The sequence below is a fragment of the Heteronotia binoei genome, chromosome 12, assembly GCF_032191835.1.
Source record: "Heteronotia binoei isolate CCM8104 ecotype False Entrance Well chromosome 12, APGP_CSIRO_Hbin_v1, whole genome shotgun sequence".
Classification (NCBI taxonomy): Eukaryota; Metazoa; Chordata; class Lepidosauria; order Squamata; family Gekkonidae; genus Heteronotia; species Heteronotia binoei.
The window spans coordinates 57,231,540-57,259,007 of NC_083234.1; the positions used below are offsets into that span (position 1 = coordinate 57,231,540).

At 44.8% G+C, this 27,468-nt stretch overlaps 1 protein-coding gene across 2 annotated transcripts; it reads right to left on the minus strand.

The window, feature by feature from the left end:
- Positions 1-25,534, minus strand: LOC132580298 (discoidin domain-containing receptor 2-like). 2 transcript variants are annotated; one of them, XM_060251021.1, is made up of 17 exons: positions 25,239-25,534; positions 19,695-19,847; positions 17,900-18,002; positions 16,506-16,734; positions 15,383-15,530; positions 14,852-14,957; positions 14,173-14,359; positions 12,383-12,629; positions 11,526-11,624; positions 10,818-10,978; positions 9,094-9,289; positions 7,791-8,035; positions 6,186-6,307; positions 4,280-4,477; positions 3,652-3,886; positions 2,143-2,292; positions 1-902 (listed from the first exon to the last, which is right to left on the minus strand). In XM_060251021.1, exons 2-17 carry the CDS (start codon positions 19,771-19,773, stop codon positions 762-764), a joined length of 2,646 nt encoding a protein of 881 aa, XP_060107004.1. In that variant the 5' UTR covers positions 19,774-19,847; positions 25,239-25,534; the 3' UTR covers positions 1-761. The 2 variants fall into 2 exon arrangements, with proteins under 2 accessions (XP_060107004.1, XP_060107003.1); XM_060251020.1 differs by having other exon boundaries at positions 11,526-11,627.
- Positions 25,535-27,468: the final 1,934 nt, after the last annotated feature.

Consider the following 27,468-nt stretch of genomic DNA (forward strand, 5'->3'; position numbering starts at 1 on the left):
AAAAGAGAGAGAGAGAGAGAAAATCCAGTGTGGAAAAATTCACACATGCCCCACTCACCACATCGCTAACATCCAAGGTCTGGAGGATGTCACCTCACAACACTATTTTGGGTGGGTCTTGCTGCTACAAATGGCGCCCCCCCCCCATTCTTCCATCTGTTGTTGCGTTTCCCTCAGCAAGGAAGACACACCAACAATGACGTTTGGGAAGAGTCAAAACACCTTCCAAGAAGGGAGGTAATTCCTTGGAGGCCAGGTATCTTATTCCCCCAAATGGGTATTTGTTTTGCATAGGGGGCGTTTTTCAGTTGCCTAATGATGAATAAGAAGAAAAGGGGTACAGACCCTCTCACAGTATTTCCAGATGGAATGCAAAATTATTCCATGAGATGGCGTTTTCTTGGCCTTGTGGAGTCAACCACAGGTGGCTGAGGGAGGCAGCAGCTGCCATGGATGCCTCCTTCAAGGAGAACTCACCCAAAGTGAATTCTGACCAAGGAAACAAAGTTCCACAAGTGTGACTCTTCTGTCATGGTGGCCACTGCACAACCTCTGTGGTGTCTCACATCATGAAATGGCATCTCGACCTGTGTTACAGATGAATCCCAGGAGGTCATGACCTCAGCTGTCTATCTGCAATCCACCCGGTCTCATGGACTGTGAAAAAAGAGTCCACTTGAGACACAGGGAAGGATGGGCCACACAGAGGCCACTCTGACATTATCGCTGTCTCTACCACATCCTTTGGGCTCCTCCATGGATCAAATGCTCCCATCCATTTGCTCCACGAGAAAGAGGTGGATGGCCTCAAACGCTGGGCGGTCCTTGATATCTCGACTCCAGCACTTCATCATCAAGGAGAACACAGGATTTGGACATAGAGGCGGCTGAGAGAGATAAGCCTGTGGATTGGAGAAGCAGAGTCAGGGGTTAGTAAACAAAGGTGAGCAGAGGGAGGCTCAGCTAGACAAACAAGGTGACATAGCAGTGAAAATGCTGGGCTAGGATCTGGAAGACCCAAGTTCAAATCCCCACTCGAGCATGAAAACTCTCTGGATGATCTAGGACCTGCCACTCTCTCTGGGATCAGCCTATCTTTCAGGATTGGTATGTGCACATAAAAGGGCGATAAGAATTATGTACCTGGTCTGCTTTCCTTGAAAGGGGGGTGAGTGTGGTAGAGAAGATCCAGGGATGGCTAAGGAAGAAGCCAGCACCATGGCTAAAGAGTTGGCAGCCCTGATAAGTCAAAACACCCCTAGGAGAAGCAAGTTTCATCTAGTTCAGCCCGGTGCCAGTGAGAAGAGTCTGACCAGGCATGCAGTGGGCAGAGATGGCATCCTCCTCAGCCTACAGTGCGGGGCTAGGTAGGCAGGGTGGGGTCTGGGACACAGAGGAGGATCCAGCTTTTAGGGAGGGCTTTAAAGGATGTGGGACAGAGAATAGAGTAGACCTAAAGGCCCTGGGAAGGGCAGTGAGGGATGTGACTTTCTGGCTTCCAGTTTGGTCTCAACTCTGTAACGCAGCAAGTGGAAAGATAAACAATACAGTTGGGTTATTGAGGCAGGTCATGGATAAAGGAAGATGTGCTCAGCTGATGGAAATCCTATATGCAACAAGACAACAGTTACTACGTGCTTGATTTTGCCCCTGTCCAAAGATTCTGTAATTCAAATTCAACATTTGAGTGCTAGCGCAAACAGCTTTGAAAATGAGATTAGACCAGTTCTTGAAGGTATTAGTCATAGTAACTAAGAAATTAACCTCCACATTCAGAGGCAGGATACACTGTTAGAATGCTATTTATAAAAACAGAATTTTTAAAAATTCAACATCAAGCCAGATACTTTTGAAAAGTTTAAGCATTGTTTATAAATTTGTAACTAGGACTGTTAAGTATGAATCGATTTTTCAAATAAGCTGCTTGCACATTTTGTAGGTTTTCATATTCTTTTGTAAATTCAGTATAATCTGTAACTAGCCCTGTTCACAAGTTACAATGACTGCATGTACAACCCATGTACACAGGGTATATTTGATGGTTCTTTTAAATTTGTTGAGAAATTCTCATGTTGTAATAACAAGCTGTCTGCATTGTTGCAGCTCTGGTTGGAACCACTTTGCTGGGCATGTTTCCCATACCTGCCGGCCTTGGTCTCGGAAGAACTCCCCTGTGTTCTCGATGACCTGCTCATCTGAGAGCCAGCTGTAGGGCTGCTCTTTACACAGTGTGAACATCTCCCATAGCGTCACACCAAAGGCCCAGACATCACTGGCTGTGGTGAATTTGCCCTGTGTGGAGAGAGAGGAAGACTGTGAGGTCCAAAGGCATTCAAAGATTCAATCTAGCTTGGCTGTTCTGCCAGGAGTCCTCTCATCCTACCTTAGTAAAGAAAGTGAAAACAAACAGCTCACTCTACTGGGCACCACTTTCCCCTAGTAGATCCTCACATCTAACTGAACACATCTAAACCAGCGAGATTGACTAGTTTAAACTGTCATCCCCTTTCCCTAGAAAATCCTCAGAAGTGTACTTCAGGAGAAGGTGGTGACTAGAGGTCTGTAAAGGGAAATTCTCAGGACTCCCTGTAAACTATGATTCCCAGAATTCTTTGTGGGAATCCATGACATATGAACTTATGAAGCAGCCTCATACTTAATCAGACTATTGGTCCCTCAGTGTGAGTACTGTGTATGCAGACTGGTAGCATCTCTCCAGGGTCTCAGGCAAAGGTCTTTCACATTACCTCTTACCAGATCCTTTTAACTGAGATGCCAGCAACTGAACCTGGGACCTTCTGCGTGCCAAGCAAATGCTCTACCACTGAGCCACAGCCCCTCCCATATGAAGTTGGCTTATATTAATGTGGACTACTGGTCTATCTGGCTCTGTATTATTTACTTTGGCCCTGACTGTTCAGGGCCTGAAGCAGAGAGAGAGATCCTTCCCAATACCTGCTATTTCACATCCTTTCATTGGGAGAACTGGGGACTGAATCTGAAACCTTATGCATGCAAAATATGTGCTCTAGCACTGAACTACAGCCATGTTTAAGTGGTATCAATGTAAGTTTTCGATATAGAAAGGATTCTGTCAGTCTTTCACTCCTCCCCTCTCTTTCTTAAAGGGCACTTTGCTTGTAAAAGGTGTGCAATTTGTCATTTATCTTTGAATGTCAAAGAGTATTGTTTTGCTGAAAAGACTAGACCATCTGTTCTAAATCATTACTCTACATGTGCTACCCGCTGTGTTGTGTATTTGATCATCTGTGGGTGTGGCCTACGGTATGTTGGCAGCACTACTCGAGCCCTTAGAGTATGTATTCTGAAACACAGGAGCAGACTTAGGAACCATGTGATTGAAGCTCCTATGGTCAGCCATTTTATGCAAAATAATCATGACTGTGAAGATTTTTGTTTTTTCACCTTATACAAATATAAACAAACAGATAGAAATGAAGATGTGCACAAGATCCTGCTGCAAAAGAGGCATACCTTCCTTGCCATCCACCATGGACTTTAACCTATCTAAACAAGATAGTACTCTTCTGAAAGTTTTGTACAGTGCCTTGCTCAATGTTGCATCTAATTGTCACTTTGGCCCTAAACAAGCAAAAAGGAGGTTTTCTGCCCACTGTCCCACCCTCTTACCAGCAGGATACTCTCCCAAGCCATCCAGCGGATTGGCAATACAGCCCTGCCCTGGATCCGGTAGTAATCACCACTGTACAGATTCCTGCTCATGCCAAAATCGGCAATCTTGATGGTGTAGTTGTTCCCAACCAGGCAGTTGCGTGTAGCCAAGTCTCGGTGCACAAAGTTGAGAGAAGCCAAATATTTCATGCCAGAGGCAATTTGGGTAGCCATGAGCAGGAGATGGAGGCAGCTGAAAAAGGCAACAAGATGCAGGCAGTCAAAGGTGAGATCCTTTGGGATCCAGTCAAAGCCACTCCCCTCACCCCCCTCTCCAGTGTAAAGTTGCAAAATAGGAGCTGGTGTGAGGAGGAGGCTGAATACCTTTCTCTGTGTATACCACAGTCGTGATCTGAACTGGGCAGACTGCAAAGATAGGATGCCTTTGACCATGGAGGTTCCATTCCTAGCTATCGATATATCTAATTCCAAAGTGTGTCCTCTGTCTGTGGATACCTAAATTCTCAGAGAGGTTTTTCTGATTTGGGTGACCCCCTAGGTTTACAGAAAAATCTGGAAAAAAATACACTGGGGATTTAAATTCCTCCCCCCTCTGACTACACCCCATCCTTTTCCTTTTGGTCACCTGACACAGGGAATGTTATTGGAGAGCGTAAAAGTGCTTCTGCTCTGCCGCTGCAACAGGAACTGGTGAAGATCCCCGTTCTCCATGTATTCGGTGATCATACACAATGGATCATCCCGTACGCACACCCCCAGGAGGCGGATGATGTTTGGGTCCTTTAGCCGGGACATGATCTTGATTTCCTTTAGAAAATCATTCCTTGAAAAGTAAAAGAATGCACAAGGAAATTCACATAACTGTGCTATAAAGCAATCCACATACCAACAGTCAGGTCAGACAGGTGCTTCTTGCAGAAGTTTTCATGTGATTCTTGGTTTTTGTTGGACTCTTATTTTTTCAAAAGAAATTACCCGCTATTGTTTGTTTCTTCTTCTCAAAATATAAATGCTGTAATCTAACCCCTGTGGCACTTAAACTAGTGTCTATGAGCCTACTGGCATCTAACATCAAAGGCTGGCAAGACAGATCTTCACCTAAAAAATCTGCTTTTTCCCTCCTTCATTTTTTAATTTTTGTAACATCTAGAATTCTGATGGGCTTGAAAGCTTGCACAATATTGGGTCATTTTGGCTGGCCACAATAAAAGGCATTATATGGAGTTTATATGGAGTTGTTCTGGGTTTTGCATGGACCAATATGGCTTACAACTTTTTCCCTTCCATCACGTCTTCTGTCTAGCACAGCTGAAGACTCCTTCCCTGTGGCTTCTACCTGCCACTGATAAAGCCATCAGATGGAGGTCTGGAAGCAGCCTAATATATCTCTAGCCCTTTCAAGGCACTATGTTTTTGGTGCTCTTAAGTAATACATCAGCAGAATGCACACTACACAATCTCTATGGGAGCAATCTTGTCCTGTGTGAATAAGGGAACAAACATATTTCCAGCTATAGTACTTGAGATCAGAAATCTCATGGAGCAGATCAGTGGCTATTAGCCACAGTGTATTGATGGAACTCTCTGGCTGGGGCAAGTGATGCTCTGTATTCTTGGTGCGTGGGGGGCACAAGGGAGGGCTTCTAGAATCCTGGCCCCACTGATGGACCTCCTGATGGCACCTGGTTGTTTTTTTTTGGGGGGGGGGGTTGGCCACTGAGTGACAGAGTGTTGGACTGGATGGGCCACTTGCCTGATCCAACATGGCTTCTCTTATGTTCTAAATCCAGGTTTGCTGTGGGCAGGCATTCACATGTACCAGAGTTTGAAGGGGGAAAAAAACACATTGCCCTATTTATGCAAAATGGCAACCATGTCTTACTGAGAGAATTTGGGTAGTTCCTAGTTGGTTTGCTAGTTGGTTCATTAATCCCAGATGAATTTTTGTGAATATCTGAAAATAGAATCTGGATGTACAAAATTTAATTGATGACAGGAGACTAACAACATTCATTGAGATATAGTTGAGCTTTTAGACATATTCAAAACAGACATCCTCGTCACATTATCAGCATTTGCACACAAAGGCTCCAAAGTCACTGAATTCCACACACTTAATTGCTGTAATGGATTTATATACAGTTTTTCCCATGTATAAAAGCACATAAACATCCTTAATTGAGACTGGTCTCACTGCAGTCTCACTCTTGTCTGATTTTAAAGGCAGAGTTGTCTTAATCAAATATCACTTAATGGGTTAATGAACATATGAAGCTGTCTTATACTGAATCAGACCCCCCTGGGTCCATCAAAGTCAGTATTGTCTACTCAGACTGGCAGCGGCTCTCCAGGGTCTCAAGCTGAGGTTTTTCACACCTATTTGCCTGGACCCTTTTTTGGAGATGCCAGGGATTGAACCTGGGACCTTCTGCTTACCAAGCAGATGCTCTACCACTGAGCCACCGTCCCTCCCCTAATACTGCTTAGACCTTCATTCAGCCAATGGCAGACCTTCTTTGGACTGAGCTCACCTGGCTGTCTTGGTGACGTTGGCTCTGAGCATCTTTACAGCTACTAAGACTGCCCTGCTGGAGGCCTCTGCAGAGCCCCGACCCAGGAATTCTAGAAGACCATCCGCTTCACACAGATGGACCTGCAGAAGAGAGGCCATGGAGCAAGGTCACACAGATCCAGAGGGGAAAAGGCTTCTCAAACACTCTAGGGAACCCACACATATACTGGTGGGTTGGAAGCAGAATGAGGTCACTCACAATTGGCCTGGCTCATGAATAACTGAAGAGGCAGACCCAGCTGCAAGGGCCTGTGAGTAGGGGATCCCAACAGGAACACAAAATCAAACATTTTTCTAGTTCCTTAATAGGCAAGGCTTCATCAGTAAATAATTTCTGCAACAAGGAAAGCTGAATTCCAAAGCCAGCTTCTACTGGCACATTTTCACTTCTTTTGCTTAGTTTATTCTGGGTCTGCTAGTCAGGGAGCAGGAGACAAAGAATAATTCAGGGCCCTGGAGCACCACCTTCCAACAGGAAATCTTATTCCGTTGTCTTGCCCACACCCTTGCTCTGACCTGGACTGACCCCAAGGTGCCACTATGTGCCCTGTTGAGGAAGCAATTCGGGGAGGTAGGTACTAAGAAGCTACACATTAGTTTCCCCAGTAAGGCAAATAACAATCTTCTGAGGCTGTTTCAGGTTGGGAAAATGGCACAGAAGGGATGTCTCAAGCCCTCTCTCTTCAGGTGCCAGGGTCCTGATCTGAATCCGGTCTTCATGTGCCTTAGAATTAAGTTTCAACATGGAACTCTCGGCACTTATCTGCCTGACATGATCCAGGGTAGATCCAGGTACAGTGAAATGTGTAGATAGCAGAAGTGTAGCCAAAACATTTTGGGTAGTGTGGCACTGAGAAATCTTGTGGGGCAGGGGAATTGGGGGGGGGGGGGAGAAAAATAAAAGTATTGGAAGCTGGCAACAGAATGGCTCCCCCACCTACAGCCCTTGTGACTCTATTGACTTCCTCATCTATATGAGTTGAGCGGGATGGGTGGGATCTCTGACTCTCTTTTTTGCATTTTGCAATTGTATTGTATTTTATTTTGCATTTTTAAGAACCTATTTATTTCCTGCCCAGAAAAAAAAGAAAATGAGACTGAAGCTTTCCTAACTGTGCCCAGAGTCGTTTTGGAAACCTCATTTGCATCTTATATTTTTAATTTTTTAAAAAAATCAAATTTTGAATTATTTTTTAAAAATTGCATTTTTAAAACATTTTAATTGTTAAAATACTTTTCTTTTTAAATCTTTTTCCTGTGGGGCGGCACGCATCCATGGGGGAGCATTGTCCCCAGAGGCTCCCCCTGGCTATGGGCCTGGTAGTTAGGCTCTTGGAGGGAACTGGATTCCTTCTGTAGGGGTGAAGATCCTATTGTAACTTCTCTTTCAATATGACATCGTGTCTTCACACCATCAGATATGATTGCAAAGTAGCACCAGTCCAGTAGGTCGGTTGTCAGGTGGCAGGAAGCACGCTCTTTATTAGCCTATTGGCCTGTCATGATTTATGCCAGCTCTTTTTTGGCCTGGGCCAGACCATTTTAGGGAAAGGAGGATACCTACCTCCCCGAACTGCCCTTCCCCCAGCTTCTCCTTCAGCCGTAGTTGCTGCCTTGGGAACTCAGCCACAGAGATGTCCTTCTTGGTCAAGGAGTCAACGGTGAGGGCCGGCACAGCATATGTGTTGTTGCCCGTTACACCCTGCAGGCTGACGATATCCGTTTCAGCGTAGTGTGGGACATTATTCTGGAAGCCTTGGTGAGGTGTGCACTTGGTAAGATCTGGCTCAGCGTAATCACCACTGCAGGCTGAAAGAGCCAAAAGGAAGACTTGAGTTGGACAACCCTCAGGTGCAACTCAGGTCAGCATCAAGATGTCATGACCAGGAATCATTTACCTACAAGATAGATAAACAGATTCCAACCATAACTACTTTACATGTGAATAATGTCACTGAAGGGATGCTATGCTGTTTGAAGCAACTCATAAAGATAATCCAAAATGCATTTTTAAAAATAATAACCGTACATGCAAGGATACATGTATGCTGCAATTTAACTAGAACACATAAAAAGTTGCAAATGTGGGACAGTACACAAAATCCAGCTTCCTAAGAACTCCACCTTTCATTATTTAGAAAAAAGCAAGCTTCTAATCCTTATGGCTGTTGGAAACAAAGAAACCCCTGCTAGGTGAAAATCTCAGAAGCCAGAAAGGCAGGCCAGATTGTAGGTTGTTGATGACAGGGCTTCAGCATTCTGCACAGGGTTCCCCAATGGCAAACAAGGCTGAACAAATTGTTCAAAACAATAAAAGTGCAGAATGATGGAAACTGAGAACTTATGCAAATTTGCACAATCTATGCACATGGCAGAATTCAAGGTTTCTTAACATGTAATTGTAATTATTTGAGCAGAAAGCAGACAAAGTTATTACAGTGTGTGAGGAAAAATCCAAACGGCATCTACCACAGTAGTAAAATATTTATGCTAAATTTATTTAGTTTTTAAGAGGCATCCAAAATCTACTACACAAGGCAGGGTTTTTTACTTGCCTAACACTAGGGTTGTAAGGTCTCCCTGGCCACCAGCAGGGGATGGGGAGAGATAGGGTTGTCAGATCCAGCCTGGGAAACTCCTGGAGATTTGGAAATAGAGCCTGGGGAGGGCAGAGACCTCAGTGGGGTACATAGTCTTATAGTCAACTCTCCAAAGCATCCATTTTCTCCAGGGGAACTGTTCCTTGAAGTTTGAGATGAGATGTAATTCCTGAGGATCCCCAGGTCCCTTGTAAGGCATCCTTATGAGATAAGAGTTCACCTGTATCTGTCCATGTTCCCTGAACTATATCATTAACCACTTCCTACCTGAGTCTTCAGCACTCTGGGAGAGCTCAGGCAGTTTTTGGAGCAGGGTGGTGGGCTGGTGATACTCCAGGTCCAATGGGAAGACTCTTTCATAGGTGGGGTTGGTCTGGTGGATCTGTGTCTGACCGCTGATGATCCTGGAGCTATAGAAGGACAGTCGGACAGTGGCATCTTCTTCCAGGATTCGCCGAGGAGCCTAGGGGAGAAGAATGTTGAGGACGGCCTGGGCAGAGCACAGTAGGTGGCACAAGGAAGAAGTGAGGCTGTGGAAAGGACTCCTTTGCCAGCTTGTAGGCCCCAAAGGTGGTGGATTTAAGACTCCCTGAACTGAAGTCTCCTTTTGACTGTAGTTGTTTTTTTAGAGAGAGAAACAAACCACACATTATGCTAGAGTTCTGTGACAGGACATTTTTTCAGTGGCTGAGGCTTACCTGGTGCCTACCCTACTCTTCTAGACACCAGGCATAAAATTTCTTTTTACTCAGGCTTTAGCTAAAGGACTTGATTTTTAAAAATTGTTTGTGCAATCTGCTTGTAGCTTAGAGCTGCCAACCTCCGAGTAGTGACTGGGGACCTCAAGGGCTTACAACTGATCTCCAGGCAACAATGATCAGTTCACCTGGAGAAAATGGCTGCTTTGGAAGGTGCGCTCTATGGCATTATACCCCATTGAAACCCCTCCCCTCTCTAAATCCCACCCTCCTCAGGCTCCACCCTCAAAATCTCCAGATATTTCCCTACCTGGAGTTGGCAACCCTATTGTAGCCTGAGGACTATTTCAGAAGTATCATTTCAGATGGCTGTTTTATACTGCTTTAATACTCTGGCAGAGTTTCTAACAGTTTATTTTAATTGTTTTTATGACATTTCCTTTGTGAGTCACACTGCATAGGTTACTGGAGAAGCACCATATACATTTTCTACATAAAGAAGCTTTAAAAAGCAGCCAGGGAGGGTTCCAGTCCAGTGATAGTGGTAGGAAAGGGAGAGTTTAATTCTACTTCATGCTATTTCCCTGATCAAAGCAGATATCACCTTGGATTTGTCTAAACCATGTTGGGGGGAAATAAACCATGAGTTGGCATATTATGGGAACCTGTCATTTTTCAACACAGGGCCTGCTGAGAGGGAGCATTTCTGATTAGAGAAAGGCCAGGGGCATGGAGAGTGTTAGAAAGATAACCTTCCCTTCCCCAGCAGAGTGGTCTCCAGTCCAAACTGGGCTTTTATGGATCAGATTACGCATGTGAAGTTTCTGCCACAGAACTACAGAATCAGACACTGTAAACATTCGTGCAAAAAGCATAAACTCCATCAATGCAGATCTCCCTCACCAATACATCCATATACCAGAGAAACAAGAACTATGAAATTTCCAACTGTCATATCAATGATCAGATCTCCAGTGTTTGGAGTTTTTTTAAAAAAATGTTTACCCAAATCTGCTTTTAGGTGGGTGCCCAGATCAAGCCAGGGCAGTGGTGCAGGACCTAGAAAGCCTCTAACCTTTCCCTCTGGGCTCTTTCTCCTAACCTGCCAAACAAACCTGCACCACCTTGGAGGAGACATACAGATATTACACCTGAGGAACAGGCTCCCAGGAATGCCAAAGTACCCATTAATGGGGCCAATCCCTCTCCTTGTTGGAAGAGGGAAGACGGAGCTTGGGATGGTGGAGCCAGAGGTTTCCTAAGCAAGTCAGCATGCTGCGGGACGCACGTTACCGTCTCCAGCCGCTTCTGGGCGTACTGCCTCCACAGGATGGCAATGATGATAATAAGGAGAACCAAGATGATGGCCACAAGACAGCCAACCAAGCTGGAGGTGCTCGATTCCTCAGTTTTGAGTGCAGGCCAGGGGCTCATGGTGAACAATGTGGTGGTCTCTGAAAGGACAAGCAAAAATATTGTGATGTACATCTTACAGCCAAGCAGCAAGATCTTTCAGAGACAGAGCTACAGGATTTACAGAACAGTCCTAGAGCAGAATTCTATCCTTCTAAGGCCACTTCTAAGAATTCAACATACTTAGAAAGGTGCTCAAAATTGCACTGTTAAAATTCCTTTGGGTGAGGGAGCACTTGAGATTTCCACCAGATAGCACTTTAGGTAAAACCAAGCTCAATCGTATCTCCACCACCCAACAAAGAGGAGTTCTGTGGCACCTTAAAGGCTAACAGAATTACTGTGGTATTCCACCACAATATTTCTGTTAGTCATTATGGTTACCACAAGACGACTCTTCATTTTTAATGCAGTAAGCGGACACAGTTACCCCCTCTGGAATGCATCCCTCCCCCTACGCTTTGCCTTTTTTTTTTCCTAAATGGAGAAGCCACAAATGATTTTGCCTGTCTGCAAAGGAATGATGCTCCATTCCTTTGTCATGCATGCTTACGCTGATTTGGCTGTGGCACTGAGACTCATTCTTACCCCAAGTCCCCTCTGTCACATTGGGCTCCTCCGAAGAGAACGCTTCCATTGTTGTGCTTAAAGCCACAGTGACCACAGTGGGGCTGACAACATCCATGTCTGCTAGAGAAACAAAAGGGTAATGTTAGCCCATCATTTGTGGCCTGGACATTCCGCACTGAGTGGAGCCAGGACAAGGCTGGCCAGACAGGGTCACCCAATCATAGCTGGGATGACCTCGCAAATGACCAGACCAAAGACAGTACCTCTGTCTCCAAATGATTGCCAATGGGAAGGTCTATAGCTGCCAATCATTTATTATTATTTATTATTAATTTAATTTCTCTCCTGCCCTCCCCACAAGCGGACTCAGGGTGGGTTACAACAAAGGAGTCATAACAATAATAATTACAATTTTTAAAAGAATTGATTAAACCATAAAAACAGTGATCAGATGGCATGCTAAAAATATCCTATTACCCAGTTCTGTTTCCACTTTAATAAGTATGGCCTGGGTTCCATATTACATAGTTCCTGCCAGTGCCAATAGAGCAGTTTTGTGATGATTCAGGCCAGCAGTTTCTACACTATGTGCTGCAAGTGAACTGTTAGAATGCTTTGATAATTAAATTTAATTACAGGTTCTTTTTCATTTAACCATCCTCCACAGAAGAGGTTGCTGGCCGCAGTTCTGCTCTGCCCTTGCCTAATCAAACTACTGGGGACTTTTCATTCTGCCATCTCTCAACACCAGGTGTAACCAGACCATTTGATCCCTGCCAATGCAAAAGCCACAGCAAAATCACCAGCACAGAGGAAGGTCCCCCTCACATCCTTGCTTGCATCCCTGCTCTGAGCATTTGCCTCTTTCTGCTCACCTGATTGGAAGGAGATTTCACTGATCATCATCCAGCTGTCTGCAAAGTAGAAGTGGCAGAGGATGGCTTTGCCCACACGTTGGTTGAGGGGGACAGTCACAAACCGTGCACTGGGATTTTTATCATCCAGGACAGTGTCCACACCCACAGGTTCAGGCTCCCACTCAGCAATCAGCCGTGGCTTGAAAAAGCACTCCACCCTCTGGAAGATCTTCACTCCCTTGGAAAACATGTTATTGCAGTGGATCTGAAAGGGGAAAGAGAGTGCAGAAGGATACAGTGCAGAAGGATACAATCAAGCCCCACTTGTTTTTCATCTGATACACAGCCGCTGTATTTGTTTCACTTAATTTTCACTGAAGTCATTAATGAATCTAGTTTCTTTTACACTACTTACATATATGCCATGAGTACAGAAATATTTTAATGCACTTTCCAATGTTATCAGAAAAATACTGCACATGAAAAGAGAACGTGAAAAATAAAGATTCATGGGTCCATTTTCTCCCCTGTGAGGAATGAAAACAAAACTGGGATAGATAACTCAGATATTGGCATACTTTCAAAGTCTGGTCTTGCTCCATGTCTTTCCCGATACCTCCTATCTCAGATTCTTCAGCTGGAGATTCTAGAGACTGAATCTGGAATGCTCAGCATGCAAAGCAGTTGCCTTGCCCCAACCACAGTCCACTCCCCAGACCTGAATACAGCCATCTTAAACTGAGCCAGACCATGATCCATCTTACCCAATGTTGCCTATTCTGATTGGGAGCAGTTCTCCAGGGTCCTGGAGAGTCATCACCAACATGTGCTACTGTGAGATCTGGAGATGCAAGGGATACAGCCTGGGGAATTTATATGCAAAGCATATATATATTTTGTGCAACTGCCTCCCAAGGGATTTTTGCCTTTCCTCATCCTTGGCATCCTTTAGGCAATGAATGGAGCCTGTCTTGTTTATTCAAGTCATTGGCAATGAATTTATTTGTAAGATATGTCTATGTGTGTAAATCACTGGTTTCATAATTTTTGTGCTGCTCTGCTGAATGTCATAAACACCATTTAAAAAGAAGTTGTAAACAGCCATGCTGGCCCACACCAAACCCAAAACAAGAATGAAAATTCATTGCATACATTTTTAACAAGGCCAATCAGAATGACCCCAAATATTATTGTTTAATCGCTATACCTATATAAAATGTTGTGTAGACATATATTGATGTTAATAAATTACAAAAGACTGTACTGTACATAAGAAATATTTTAGTTGATTAGTACATAAGGCTGCGATCCTAAAGATAATTTTTTGAGAGTACATCCACGGAATAATATGAGATTTACTTCTAAGAAGACCTGCTTTAGCTTGCTTTTTTAGTGAGCTACATTTATATCTATACGCAATCACCTACTACAAAATAGTAATCTAGATTAAAGCAAATATCACAAAGTCAACTCTGAAAAATTACAACTACAGAAAATTTATGCACACACACACACACGTTGCTCTGTAGATGTTTTTGAGAGCAACTCTGAGCAGATCTACTCAGGTCTATTCAATGGCCCTTACTCCCGGGAAAGTGTTTTTCAGATTAAACTATTACAATGCTATCCTAAACAGAATTATTGCCTCCAACGCCCATCAGTTTCAATGGGTGTTGCCTCTGTTTAGGATTACACTGCTAGTTTCCTATTTATTGTGAGCTGCCTCAAATGCCTAGAGGGGGCAAAAAAGCAGCTGACATGACTGCTTAATAAACCCACTAAGGGCTGCAGGGTTTCAAAGGCTTTACCTTCATGGAGGTGAAGTTCCTCTGTCGGTCAAACTGGAACTCCATCTCCACAGCACCACCACTAAAACTGTCGTTCCTCCAGCCAACATAGTCATAGCCTGGCCACACACGGTACTGGTGACTCTTTGTAAAATCATCCAGGCCCAAAACACCATCCGTCAGCTGACCCAAACCACCATGCAAAAGACTAGGGAGAGACATTTAACAGTTACATACCACGACAAAACATCACCAACAGTACAAACTTCATTTTTGTCCAGCTTTGCAATTTGCAAGGCAAGTGTAGGTGCCAACATATCATATTTCAGTTGGACAGCCCACTTCTTAAGAATTTTTTTTCAAATGCTGCATTAGCTTATACATTCATCCTTTTAATAAAACAAAAACAAAAAAAACCCTAAAACTAAAACAGTAGCAAAACTACTCTGAGGATTGGCAGAGCAAAGGTGTCTGATTAACATCAAAAATGTTAATCCATCTGCTTTGCAAAAAAAATTTTCCCGACCTAAATACTGGTAAGGACATAGACATGGTGAGAGCACTTCCAAACTGGAGTCTGCAATATCTCTCTGTGTGTAATCTAAATATCCAAGTGGAACTGGCAACATCTAAGTACCATTTTTGACCTAATGAGTCAGCTGAGATGTCTCTTTTCCCCTCCTCCCCAGCCTCCTCTTACTTGCGTTCTTGATAACCATCGTAGGTTGAATCATTCAGGTAAACAATGGGGTGACCAGGAGCTGTGATCATGCCTCCCTCTGGCATGCTGTAGGACTCCAGGCCATCTGGAAAAGGGGATTTGGGTGTCAGCAAGAAGATCCCAGTTCTTCTCCCAATATGAACCACTTTGGTGAGCAAGAAATAGCCAAGGACGGGGCCAGATTCTTCTTTCCTTCTCTTCTGTCCCTGCACTACCCATGGACTCCAGGCCCATGTCAAGAGACAGAACTGCTGGTTTAAATGCAAGCTGGTACCACACAGATGGGCAGTAAAGGTAGGAAGCAAGCCAGCTTTCAAGCCAGTTAAGAAGACTGAATAAGTTGACAGCACATAGACCTTTACCCAAACTAAACTTGTACAGACTGAGGACCCCACTGCTGCACTATCAGCTGCAATACCACCCTCTGGCCATCAGCTCCTTCCTCCAGCAAGCTGCTATGTACCAAAGAGAGGAAAGGAGCCTGTTTTCAGCTGCCCCATGAGCTCTTACCAAACCAAACGCAGCCATAGAGTTCCACTCGCATGCAGACTGTCATGGGCTGCTCAGTCACTGGGATCACTCGGATGTAGCGGGCAATGACAGGTGGGCGCAAATCTTTCAGGACAACATCATAAGTGTCAGTGTTACCTTGAATCACCTAAAACAGAGAAGACCCTGCTAGATTTCCCCGTCAAAATTTGGTTAGCTGATAATAGAGATGTAAGACCTGTACAGCTGGTACCGTAATCTGATGACTGGAACTTTGACTCTTGAAGACTTATACCTCAAAAATTGTGTTGGTCTGTAAGATGCTACTGAACTTGAATTTAGTTGACCAGTACAGCAGTGTGTGTTTTAGGACATTCCACCAGGACCCCAACAGCTTTGTTGTTACCTGATCCCAAAGACTTCAGACAACAATCAGTTCTACAAGGACCAACATTTGAAAGGTGGACCTATCAAGAGATTACTTTAGGGCACCTAGGTAAATCTTGTCCTCGCCTCTATTTTTTTCAATTTCCAGAAGAAAACAACAAATATCAGACAGTTGTACCTTTCCTTTAAAGAAACAGATACAGTAACTGCAGCCTGCTTAGAGATCAAGGAAGAGTGCTTTCTTCCCAGGTCAGGTGACAGAACACCTATTGTGAACCAAGGTGCAGCAGCATCTCTTATTCAACATTCTTTTGAAACATTTAAAAAAGTACACTTTAGTGTGGTACTCAGATACCACTGAAAAGCCTTATGCTGCTACTCTGTCCCTGCTCACTGTCATCTCTGCTAATCAAACAAACAGGTCTGATTAAATCCTTCAGAAGCACAAGTGATGGCTCTAACCTTAGCCTCTCTCCTGTTATTACAGAAGATGCAATGCAGACTTGAAAATAACCACTTGCTTTCGCCTACAGCAAGTTGGATGATCACCTCCAGATGAGCTGGCAAAGAAGGTAATGGAGAAAGGACTAGAAAAGTTCATTCCTTTCTACTTTCAGGCGGCTGATATGCCAGAAACTACTTGAATTAGTACACTGCAGATACACAAGCTGCTAAAACTGTCGTGCAAACAATTAACTTTTGTAGCCTTGGTTGCAATGCCTTCTTCTTCAAATATATCCATTCATTTCTCACCCACCTGCCTGTTCTGACGGTCCTTCCAAGATAGCCAGCGCTCCCCATTGCGGCTGTAGTCGACCCGATAAGCACGAGCAAATTCCTTCCCAGTGGCTCGTGCATGCCGCCCCTGCGTTCCCACTAGTGTGATGAAGTAGAGTTTATGCAGATCTATCTGGAGAAACTGCACGTCCTCCGGCTGCAGGAGGCCAGCAGGACACCAGGCCCCATCACCTTCCTCCCTCAGCAACCTGAGCGTGATACAAAAGGAGAGAGTGAGAGGAAGCTAAAAAGGCATCCCAAAGATCAGATGCAGAAGGAAGCAGAGAAGAAAACACAAAAGTTCAATGAATGTAGAACTTTATAAAAACTATATAGTGAACATATGCATTTTCCTTATACTTAATCACAAAACTGCTTTGTCCTGTTCAGTATCACCTGTTCCTAACTAGGATTATAGTCAGACTTTCTTGCTATGGGGAGCCACCATTTTTTTTTGTGTGTGGGGCTTCAGAAAAATGACCGGCGGATTAGTGACATCTCCAGAACTATCAAAAATGCTTGCAATTCCCCCACAGGTTCAGAAGCTTTCACTTGCTTAATGAATATTTTCCTTGAATCCGTAATAACTTTCTCCAGTTATCCTTCCTAAACCACCTGCCAAGTTCCCGGGAATAGCAAAGTGGAATGTGTTTCAGGATCACATCAAAATGAAGATCTTGTTCTTCAAATGGAAACTGTGATGTCACAGACTGAAACAGTTCAGGCAGTCCCTTATTCTGAGATGAGGCAAGTCAGTACTTCAAATGCTGGAGATGGAGAAGGAAGAGGAAGAAGAAGAGGTGGAGGAGGAGAAAGAAAAGTTGGTTTTATACCTCACCCTTTATCACCCCAAAGCATCTCAAAGCACCTTACAATCTCCTTCCCTTCCTCTCCCCACAACAGACACCTTGTGAGACAGGTGGGATTGAGAGAGCTCTGAGACAGCTGTGACTGACCCAAAGTCACCCAGCTGACTTTATGTGGAGGAGTGGAGAATCAAATCCCATGCTCCAGATTAGAGTCCACTGCTCTTAGCCACTACATTAAACTGGAGAGAGGCAGCCACTGGCTCCATTTTAACTCCATCCAGAAGCAGCATTTCTAGGTCTAGGGAAGGGGGCTGGAAGCAGTGACAGATAATGGAATGAAGGGGTTCATTTTTCCCCAGTCCCTGCCTCTGCCCCTCAGCTTCAGAACTCTGACTTCACTGAAGACCATCCTGCTCCTCAGAAGCAGCATTTTGGGGAGCATTTTAGCTGGATGAGGGAAGCAAAGTCTTGTTTTCCTGAAGGAAGGAAACCCTTTCCATCAGCAGAAATTAGTACAGAATCCAACCTAAATACTACTTCTTTTTAGATCTAAGTCCCTGCTTACCGTGCATACTGTGGTCCTGTAGAGTCATACCACTGGCTGGAAGCTGTAATATCCTCATCTCGGATTGTCCCTTCATGCATCCCCAAAGGATAGCGGCATATTGCTAAGGAAAGGAGGGACAACACAATATTTACATCAGCATACAGATAGCTGGTCAATTACACCAAACACTGATGAGAAACACACAAACACATCCTATTATGTATTCCCCAGGTACAGTTTTCATCTTTTCTGTTCTCAGAACTGGTTTGATGTTAATTCTGGGACCAGCACTTCCTGAATTTTCTATTCCCCTCTCCTTCCATACAAATACACACATTTAGCTTGTAAATAAAGAAGTGGATTGGCCTCACTGTACTTTTCTTGTGGGAAAATAGCTGGGGGGAATAGGCATGTGCCATTCCAGCATCCCATGCCTGTCTCTGCATTCTTCCCTGTCTTGTTCCATATGGATGGTGTGAATGGCAAGGCTGCTGGGCAAGGCTTTTTTTGAACAGGAACACAGTTCCAGCTGGCTTGGCATCAGGGGTTGTGGCCTAATATGCAACTGAGTTTCTGCTGGGTTTTGGGTGGCTCTCATTGCCTGCATTAAATGAGATATGGGAGAGTAAGAAATCTGTGGCTGGATTGGCAGTTTCCTCCCCATGTTCTCTTCTTACAAACTTGAGCCCACGTCTGCAGAAATCCCTGGAATATGTTAACTCCAGGTTCCCTTCTGCTTATGGAGTACAGGCACTGCTTGCTCTTCTCCTTCCTGGTCCTGTCTGTGTGTGTTTGTGTGGTGACAGTGTGACATCAGTGGGCTATAGATGCATTGGTGGGCAATCGTTGACTGCATTGGCGGCTGCTAATCATTGGAGGGGGGCACACCACTTCATGAGGGATGTTGGCAGGGTTGTTATAGACTCCAGCACAAGTGTGAGTTGTCTTGAACCAAGAGGAAAAGTGAGGTATAAACATTGCAATAAATAAATGTGGTTAGAGCCCTGCCAAGCGGCATTTCTTTCATTTATTTCCTGTCTGTGGAATGGCCATAGGATACCAACTAGTGTGGGCATGCTTCTGGCACTGGGGTCTTAAGAGTCTTGGGGCTGCCCATTTCTAATTGCCCACAGTATCTATGTTTAACTCAGTTTTGTGGTTATGTTCTCCCACATGATTTTTGCGTGATGAAACATTCTTGCCTGAAACAGCAGCCCAGAAACAAGTCAAATAGTCTGCTAATTATGTTTTTTTATACTGCAGCTATTCATTTAAGTAACTGATTGCTGGTAATATTCATTATTAACTTAGTGATTGGATGGGGAGTCTTCCCTCTCCAAGATTTTGTGCCATGAAACCCCCTTGCCCTACAGTACATCCCAGAGTTAAGTCAAATAAAAACGTTACACAGAGAATCGCACAAAGAAAATCTCCAGCAATGGAGCACAGTTATGTCTTCCCAGCACCCAGCACTCTTACATTTATATCAATAACAAGCACTTCTGTATCTCCAAAGGTAGTCTGCAGGCTACACCAGGCCTGCTGGGCTTCTCCAATCAGCCCTCTATCCAAGCCTCTACTTAGATCTCTCTGTATACCAATGCCATCTTTCCTCATAGCCCTGCACATGCCCAGTGAAAAGGATATCCACTGCTTGTAAGCACCCATCTTTGTTTTCAAGACATAGCCTTTCTTGTCCCCTTTGAGTAGGCACATAATGAAAAACAACACAGCAGTTGGGATCAGGTAGTTACAAGGACCAGCAGATAAACAAGAAAAGCCCTTGGGTCCTGAAGCACAAGTAGCTTCCTACCAGGGTTCACTTCTGAGCTGGAGCAACAGGAAAGGCCAACTAGCAGTAGAACTGGCAAACAAAGCATCCTTGGAGACATAGGAAGAGTTTCCCTGCAGCCCGGGGGTCAGTCGGGCGGTGCTCCCTGAAGATCAGTTGCTGCCATTCAAATATCTGAAAGAGACAGAGAAAAAGATTACTGGTTTGGAAAGATTTCCAGGTTAGGTGGGTCTGTGTGGCTTTAGAAGGTTAAAATAATTGGCTGTCCAGAAATTGTTCAACTTAACTCACAAAATTTAGGTCAAACTGGAGAAGTCAGCAAAAGATCTCAAATCAGTATACCCAGGACATTTTTTATTATTTATTTCAATTTTTGGCCCACCCTTCCCGTAGAACAGGCTCAGGACGGGCTACATTATAACAGCAGCTTGGCCAGGAGGTGGTTAATCAATACCAACAATATCTTAACAAGTCACCTAAGACAACAATTGGGACAATGGTTTGTACATTAGGTACAAGTGAAAAAAAAGTAACACTTATATGACTAACAATATTTAAGGGAGTGTTGCTGGAGACCAAAACCAAGATGGTTCTTGTAAGGATGCAAAAGTTGGACAGCAAAGACAGCTGTCAGGAAGAAAATTGATTCATTTGAGATGTGGTGTTGAGTGAGAGTTCTATGGATACCATGGACTGCCAAAAAATCAAATAAGTGGGCTCTGGATCAAATCTTGCCTGAATTCTCCCTAGAAGCTGAAATGACTAAATGAAGGCTACTGTACTTTGGTCACATCATGAGAAGGCAAGACTCACTGGAAAAGACAATAATGCAAAGAAAAGTTGAAACCAGTAGGAACAGAGGAAGACCCAACATGAGATGGGGGGACTTAATAAAGGAAGCCCTGTTTGCAATCTGCAAAATCTGAGCAAGGCTGTTAATGATAGGGCATTTTGGAGGTCATTAATTCAAACAATTGCCATAAATTGGAAGCAACTTAATGGCACATAACACACACAAAAATTAGTGGAATGCACTGTGTTCCTTCTGAATGACCATAGAAACAAACAGATCTTGCTCTATGCTCTCCCAAACATCCTGCTGAAAATGAGTGCATTCGTACGGCTATTTTCTGTCATTCTCTTTAGCATCGCCCCCAAAATAGGGACCACCTGTGGTAAAAAGGAATGGTCGGAGCATATACAGATGGGGAGACCATCAGAATATCTCTTTAGGCAATGTGGATCTACTTGATTCCAGCCTATGCTGATTTTAAAAATCAGCATATATTGGCAAAACTCTAGCTGGCAAGTTTCTCCCTCTCCTTCCCAAATGCATATATCTTACTGCAATGGTGATGTAAACCCTCTGCACTATCATCAACTGTATATGACTCTCCAGTCCAAACGTCTCCCCTCTGCTCAAACACAGAGAGCAAAGTGACAGCAAAAGAGACCAAAACCCTCCGCTGTGATTTGACAGAGAGACAGGAAAGTGTTAAACTCTCCTGGGGGGGCAGGCGGGGGGGGGCGGATCCAGTTGCTAATTGTTTTCAGCTGGCAGCATCCATACTTTTTAAAAAATCCTGTTGCAGTCATTGGAGGAACAGAAACTTCTCCTTGGCCTGGAGAGCCATCTATGCTGAAAAGGAGGTGGTGGGATGAGAGGGAAGGAAGGAACCAACAGAGCTGGCTTCAAGCTTGGATGGAAAGCACCCACGACCCACCCTTTTGATGCCAGGCAAATGCACAGGATTCCTGCTGCCACCCTCCTCTAAGATGAGTTCACAGAAAGGAAGAAATGCATTGCTGAGGCCCTGCAACATCTGTCAGCCTTCTGCTCCCATCTCCAAAGCCTTTTGTTATCTGATGAGATCTTCCCGATCAGCTCCTGCCTTCTTCCCCTCTTTCACATTTGTTGCAGTCTGCTGGGACAGTCATGCAGTTCTGAGCCTCTGTCAACATCAGGGCTTTTTTATAGCAGGAACTCCTTTGCATATTAGGCCATACACCCCTGATATAGCCAATCCTCCAAGAGCTTACAAGGCTCTTAGTACAGGGCCCACTGTAAGCTCCAGGAGGACTGACTACATCAGGGGGCGTGGCCTAATATGCAAAGGAGTTCCTGCTACAAATAAAGCCCTGGTCAACATTCACTGTTAACGCGTGGCTTCCCCAATACACTACACATCCAAGTAGTGAGACACAATAATACTTACGCCCCCCCCCCCCAAAAAAGCAAAAAATAGGTGGATCTGCATTTCATGCATCCACTAACTGTCCCTTATGTTGATAGATCCAAGTGGGCAGCTGTGTTGGTCTGAAGCAGTTGAACAGAAAGCTTGAGAGTCATGGAGTAAAAGGACAGGTCCTCTTGTGGATCAAAAACTGGCTGAGTAATAGGAAGCAGAGAGTGAGTATAAATGGGCAGTCTTCGCAGTGGAGGACGGTAAGCAGTGGGGTGCCGCAGGGCTCGGTACTGGGTTCCATCCTCTTTAACTTGTTCATAAATGATTTAGAGTTGGGAGTGAGCAGTGAAGTGGCCAAATTTGCGGATGACACTAAATTGTTCAGGGTGGTGAGAACCAGAGAGGATTGTGAGGAACTCCAAAGGGATCTGTTGAGGCTGGGTGAGTGGGCGTCAACGTGGCAGATGCAGTTCAATGTGGCCAAGTGCAAAGTAATGCACATTGGGGCCAAGAATCCCAGCTACAAATACAAGTTGATGGGGTGTGAACTGGCAGAGACTGCCGAAGAGAGAGATCTTGGGGTCATGGTAGATAATTCACTGAAAATGTCAAGACAGTGTGCGTTTGCAATAAAAAAGGCCAACACCATGCTGGGAATTATTAGGAAGGGAATTGAAAACAAATCAGCCAGTATCATAATGCCTCTGTATAAATCGATGGTGCGGTCTCATTTGGAGTACTGTGTGCAGTTCTGGTCGCCACACCTCAAAAAGGATATTATAGCATTGGAGAAAGTTCAGAAAAGGGCAACTAGAATGATTAAAGGGCTGGAACACCTTCCCTATGAAGAAAGGTTGAAACGCTTAGGGCTCTTTAGCTTGGAGAAACGTCGACTGAGGGGTGACATGATAGAAGTTTACAAGATAATGCATGGGATGGAGAAAGTACAGAAAGAAGTACTTTTCTCCCTTTCTCACAATACAAGAACTCGTGGGCATTCGATGAAATTGCTGAGCAGACAGGTTAAAACGGATAAAAGGAAGTACTTCTTCACCCAAAGGGTGATTAACATGTGGAATTCACTGCCACAGGAGGTGGTGGCGTCCACAAGCATAGCCACCTTCAAGAAGGGGTTAGATAAAAATATGGAGCAGAGGTCCATCAGTGGCTATTAAAACAAACAGTGTGTGTGTGTGTGTGTGTGTGTGTGTGTGTGTGTGTGTGTATATATATATATATATATATATATATATATATATATATATATATATATATATATATTTGGCCGCTGTGTGACACAGAATGTTGGACTGGATGGGCCATTGGCCTGATCTAACATGGCTTCTCTTATGTTCTTAACAAAGCAGGAGTCAAGATGCACCTTTAAGACCAACAAAATTTTATTCAGAACGTAAGCTTTTGTGTGCTAAAAGCACACTTCTTCAGATGAGGGGATCTTTACTTTCTCTTCCCTAGCCCCCACCCCACCCCGGTAATCTCTCACTCTCATGGCCTACTCTACTTTACAGAGTCGTTGTGAGTTTAAAAGCACCATGAAGAAATGTTTTCCATTCCAAGCTCATTGGAGGATGGAAAGCATAAAACAATAACAGTAATAACTTTCTTGCACATTCATGTATAATTGCACGCTTTCTCTCACATAACCTCGTGCCAAGCTGGGCCTGAAGTAGGATCCAGCTCCATGGAGTTGAACCTGAAGCTGGAAACATCTCTCTCAGATACAAAATACCCAAACTTTTCCTTTCCTCAAGCAGCCCAATATTTAGCGCCTGCATCATGCTCCATATTTGACTGCTGGAAGGGTCCCAGCGGAAAGCAGCTACCATGCAAACACCAGAAATGAGGAATGTTGGGGATCAGAACAGATTCCGCACTGGAGCTTTAATCCTGGTTCAGCTCTGTCCCCAAACTGATTTTCTACACTGGAATCATAGAATCATAAATGCACAGAGTTGGTTTCTATGATTCCACAATTCAAGTGTAGAATGTCAGTAAGGGCACAGGGTTGAACCAGGATTAAAGGTCTATTGCGTAATTGGCCGGCAAGTAATTTCATCAACTTTGGTAAACAGCTCTGGCTCTGCACTGCTCAGTTACCATGCCCAGCTAACTTGTTGGCCCCATCTACCTGGATGGTTCAAGATTGTTTAATAGGATAAAGATTGGCAAAATTTGTGGGATCTAGTGTTCATATAGAAAGACACAGTAACAACATACATAAAAACTAAGGGTGAGAAAACTGTTATAGCACAATTATATGCAGGGCATACATTTAAGCAAGAAGATGGGTAGGCACCGCCTCCTAATCCATATGATCCTAAGTCCAGCCCTACTGTAAGGCAAGCAGAGGCAGTCTGCAGATTTTGGAATTTATTTACTTCATTTATAGTTCACCTTTTCCCACTGAGATGCCTTTTTTGCTGACACCTCCGCACCATTAAGGGTGTGGAACTGTCACTCCAACTGGTTATTTTTATTGCTATGAGGGATGCCAGCTTGGTTTTCTGTTTCAAGTACCAATACTGATGCAAAAGGTCACAGTTCCCAGAAGGATTCAGAAAGTAACAGCCCCATCATTATCCCCACCATCTGTTTCAGGGTAGCAATATTTCCCAAAAGATAGGCAGAGAACAATGTTCATGCCAGCCTTTCCAAAACTTGAGGAAGGAGGGAAATACATCTTACTTCTCATGTTCTCCCATAATTGCACCCATTGTTTAGCGGTGTATGATGGTGTCTGCCGTGCAACAGGCCCTTCCTAGCCAGCTTCCTGAGTCATGTTTAAAGAAAGCAAGAGAGTGCACCATCCTTTTTTGTCTGCACAAGCATTATATATTTATTACCCATTTGTTATGCACTCTTGGCACAGGGGAATACTGTAGCTTTTGCTGAAAGAATACTGGCGCATTTCCCCGCTCTCCTTTAAGGGGACGGCTTGCATTTCCTGCAAACTTAGAACAATATTTTTGTACTTGAGAAAGTCAGACCCCTTCGCTTCCGAGCAAACCAAGTTGATGTCCCCTGCTTCTACTTAGACCACAGGGGAGGGAAAAGCGGCCTTAAGCCCCTTCAGGCCTCCCTCCGGCCCACGCCTGCTTCCTGTCGCCAGGGCACCGCACTGTGTCCCCTCCTGCACGCCGTGACAAGAAGGCGCGAGAAGTCAGGCCAGGCCCTGTAGCTCGAGGGCTCTCCGGCGAGCTGCCAACATTGTCTTTAGGAAAAGAAATAAATAAAGCGCTCGGACAGGCTTGCACGCACACCAGGACGCACGCGCGTGCACGCACACACACACGCACACACACATCGAGGACCAGAAGAAAAGTGGGCAGAGGGAGCCCATTGGAAAGAAAGGCCCTACCTGCCCAGCCTAGCCTCTCCGCCACCTCCACCATGGCGATCCCAGTCTCTCTACCGCCATGGATCCAGCTGCGCTCGGCTTCCCAACATCTCTTCCCCTCACAAGCAACTTTTCCAGCAGCAGCAGCAGTTCTGCTCAAACTTTCTAAAACTCCTCCTCTGCTCCGTCCCTCCACATAGGCCCTGGAGACTCCCTTGCTTTTGTCACTCCCGTTCCTATGGCAACCCCTGACGGAGACCATGGAAAAGAGCAGATTTTTTGAGGCAGAACTGCTGTCTCCTTCGCCTTCCCTCCTCCTTCCTTTCTCCGTCCCCTCCCTCCAGCCCTTGCTCCAGCCCCTCTGGCAAGGAGCGGCTTCTCTAGCGCTTGGGCCAGGCCTGGCTGGACAGGGGCCAGGCATTGCATGCAAACGAGGCAAACCGCAACACAAAGGCTGCTTCAGAAAACAGGGGCCAGGGAGCCAAATCCAGGCGGCCTTGTTCCCCATCCCACCCCCATCACCTCAGCTTCTGCACAGTTCCCACAGGCCGAGAAGCCGGCTCGGTTTGCTCTCCATTGTGCTGCTACTTCAAGTAGACCAGAACTGAATTTCACTCACTACAGAACAAATTATAACCCAACAAAATCAAGGATGACTTGTACATTGGTAAGTAGAAGCACAGAGCGGCTTGCCCATGCACTCCTCAACATGTGCATTAAACACATTAAGAACTACCACAGTTAGAGACAGACAAGGATACTTGTACAGTGTGTGTAACATTCAAACCTTTCTTAAGGGGTGGGCCAGCTTACTGTCACTTATGAGCCCATCTGCAAGTGAGTGCTGTATGTTCAGTCAGGTTTTCTCCCTCTCTCTGCAGTCAATGCCAGTGAATTAGAACTCCACTCTGGATTGGGAAATATCTGGAGATTCTGGAATGGAGCAGAGCCTATGGAAAGTGGCTTTTGAAGAAAGAAAGGAGCTCAGCAGGGATATGATGCCATAGAGTCAGTCCACCCTCCAAAACAGCCATTTTCTCCAGGGGGAAATATCTTTGTTGTCGGGGGGGGGGGGGGTCAGTACTGTGAGATCTCCAGGCCCAACCTGGAGACTGGCAGCCCTAATTCTACTACAACATGAGGCTATTACCTCCACATCTCAATAGCAAACCTGAACTTGACATTGACTCAAACGTTCACCAGGGAGCAGCAGCTCATTTTGGTTGAGAGTAAACATCCTAGGAGTGTTTAACCTCTTCCAGAAATACTTCACAGTATCTCAGCAATTCTCACAGCAACCCTGTTCCTTCTCTTCTCCTGCTCACACACAAGTTTCAATGCTGGGATGAGGCTGAACAATGGCCTAGTTCTCTTATAGGGTTGCCAGATTCCCCCTCCACCACCATTAGGGGATGGGGGGGTAGGGTTACCAGATTCAGACTGGGAAACTCCTGGAGATTTGGGATAAAGCCTGGGAAGATCAGGGACCTCAGCAGGGTACAATGCCATAGAGGCCACTCTCCAAAGCAGCCACTTTCTCTAGGGGAACTGACCTCTATAGTCTGGAGATGAGCTGTAATTCCAGGAGCTCCCCAAGTCCCTTCTGTAGGCTGGCATCCCTACCTCTTTAAACTGTAATGTTGTGTCTGCAATATACTTCAGAGTAAAGTTGGGGACTCACATGGTTGAATGTTCCTCCATACAAATATATCTCCTTGCACATAGAAAATAACATGTAAGGTTCTTGTCTGGACTCTTCTCTGCTGATTTTCTATGGGGAAGGAATCTGTTGCATGGAGCAGAATTCAGTCATTTCAGACCCACTTGCAAGTTAAAGTTATGTGGTCCAGACTCCAAACACAGATCACCTCAGGCCATAGTAGTTTACCAGATACCACCTAGTAAATTCAAGGTAAAGTAAAATTTTGAATCAAGAACTTTCTCATTCATATAATAGTACTGACCACACTGGTAGCTAGGGTTACCATCCTCCAGGTGCAGCCTGGCGTTCTTCAGGAGTTAGAACTGATCTCCAGATGACACAGATCAATTTCCCTAGAGAAAATGGCTGCTTTGGAGGATGGACTATGGCATTATACCCTGCTGAGGTCCCTCCCCTTCCCAAACCCTGCCCTCCCCAGGATAGACCCCCATATCTCTGGGAATTTCCCAACCTGGAGTTGGCAACTCTACCTCCAGGGAAACTGGTGGATCACTGCATGAAACAAGATGTTGGAATAAACTTACCCTG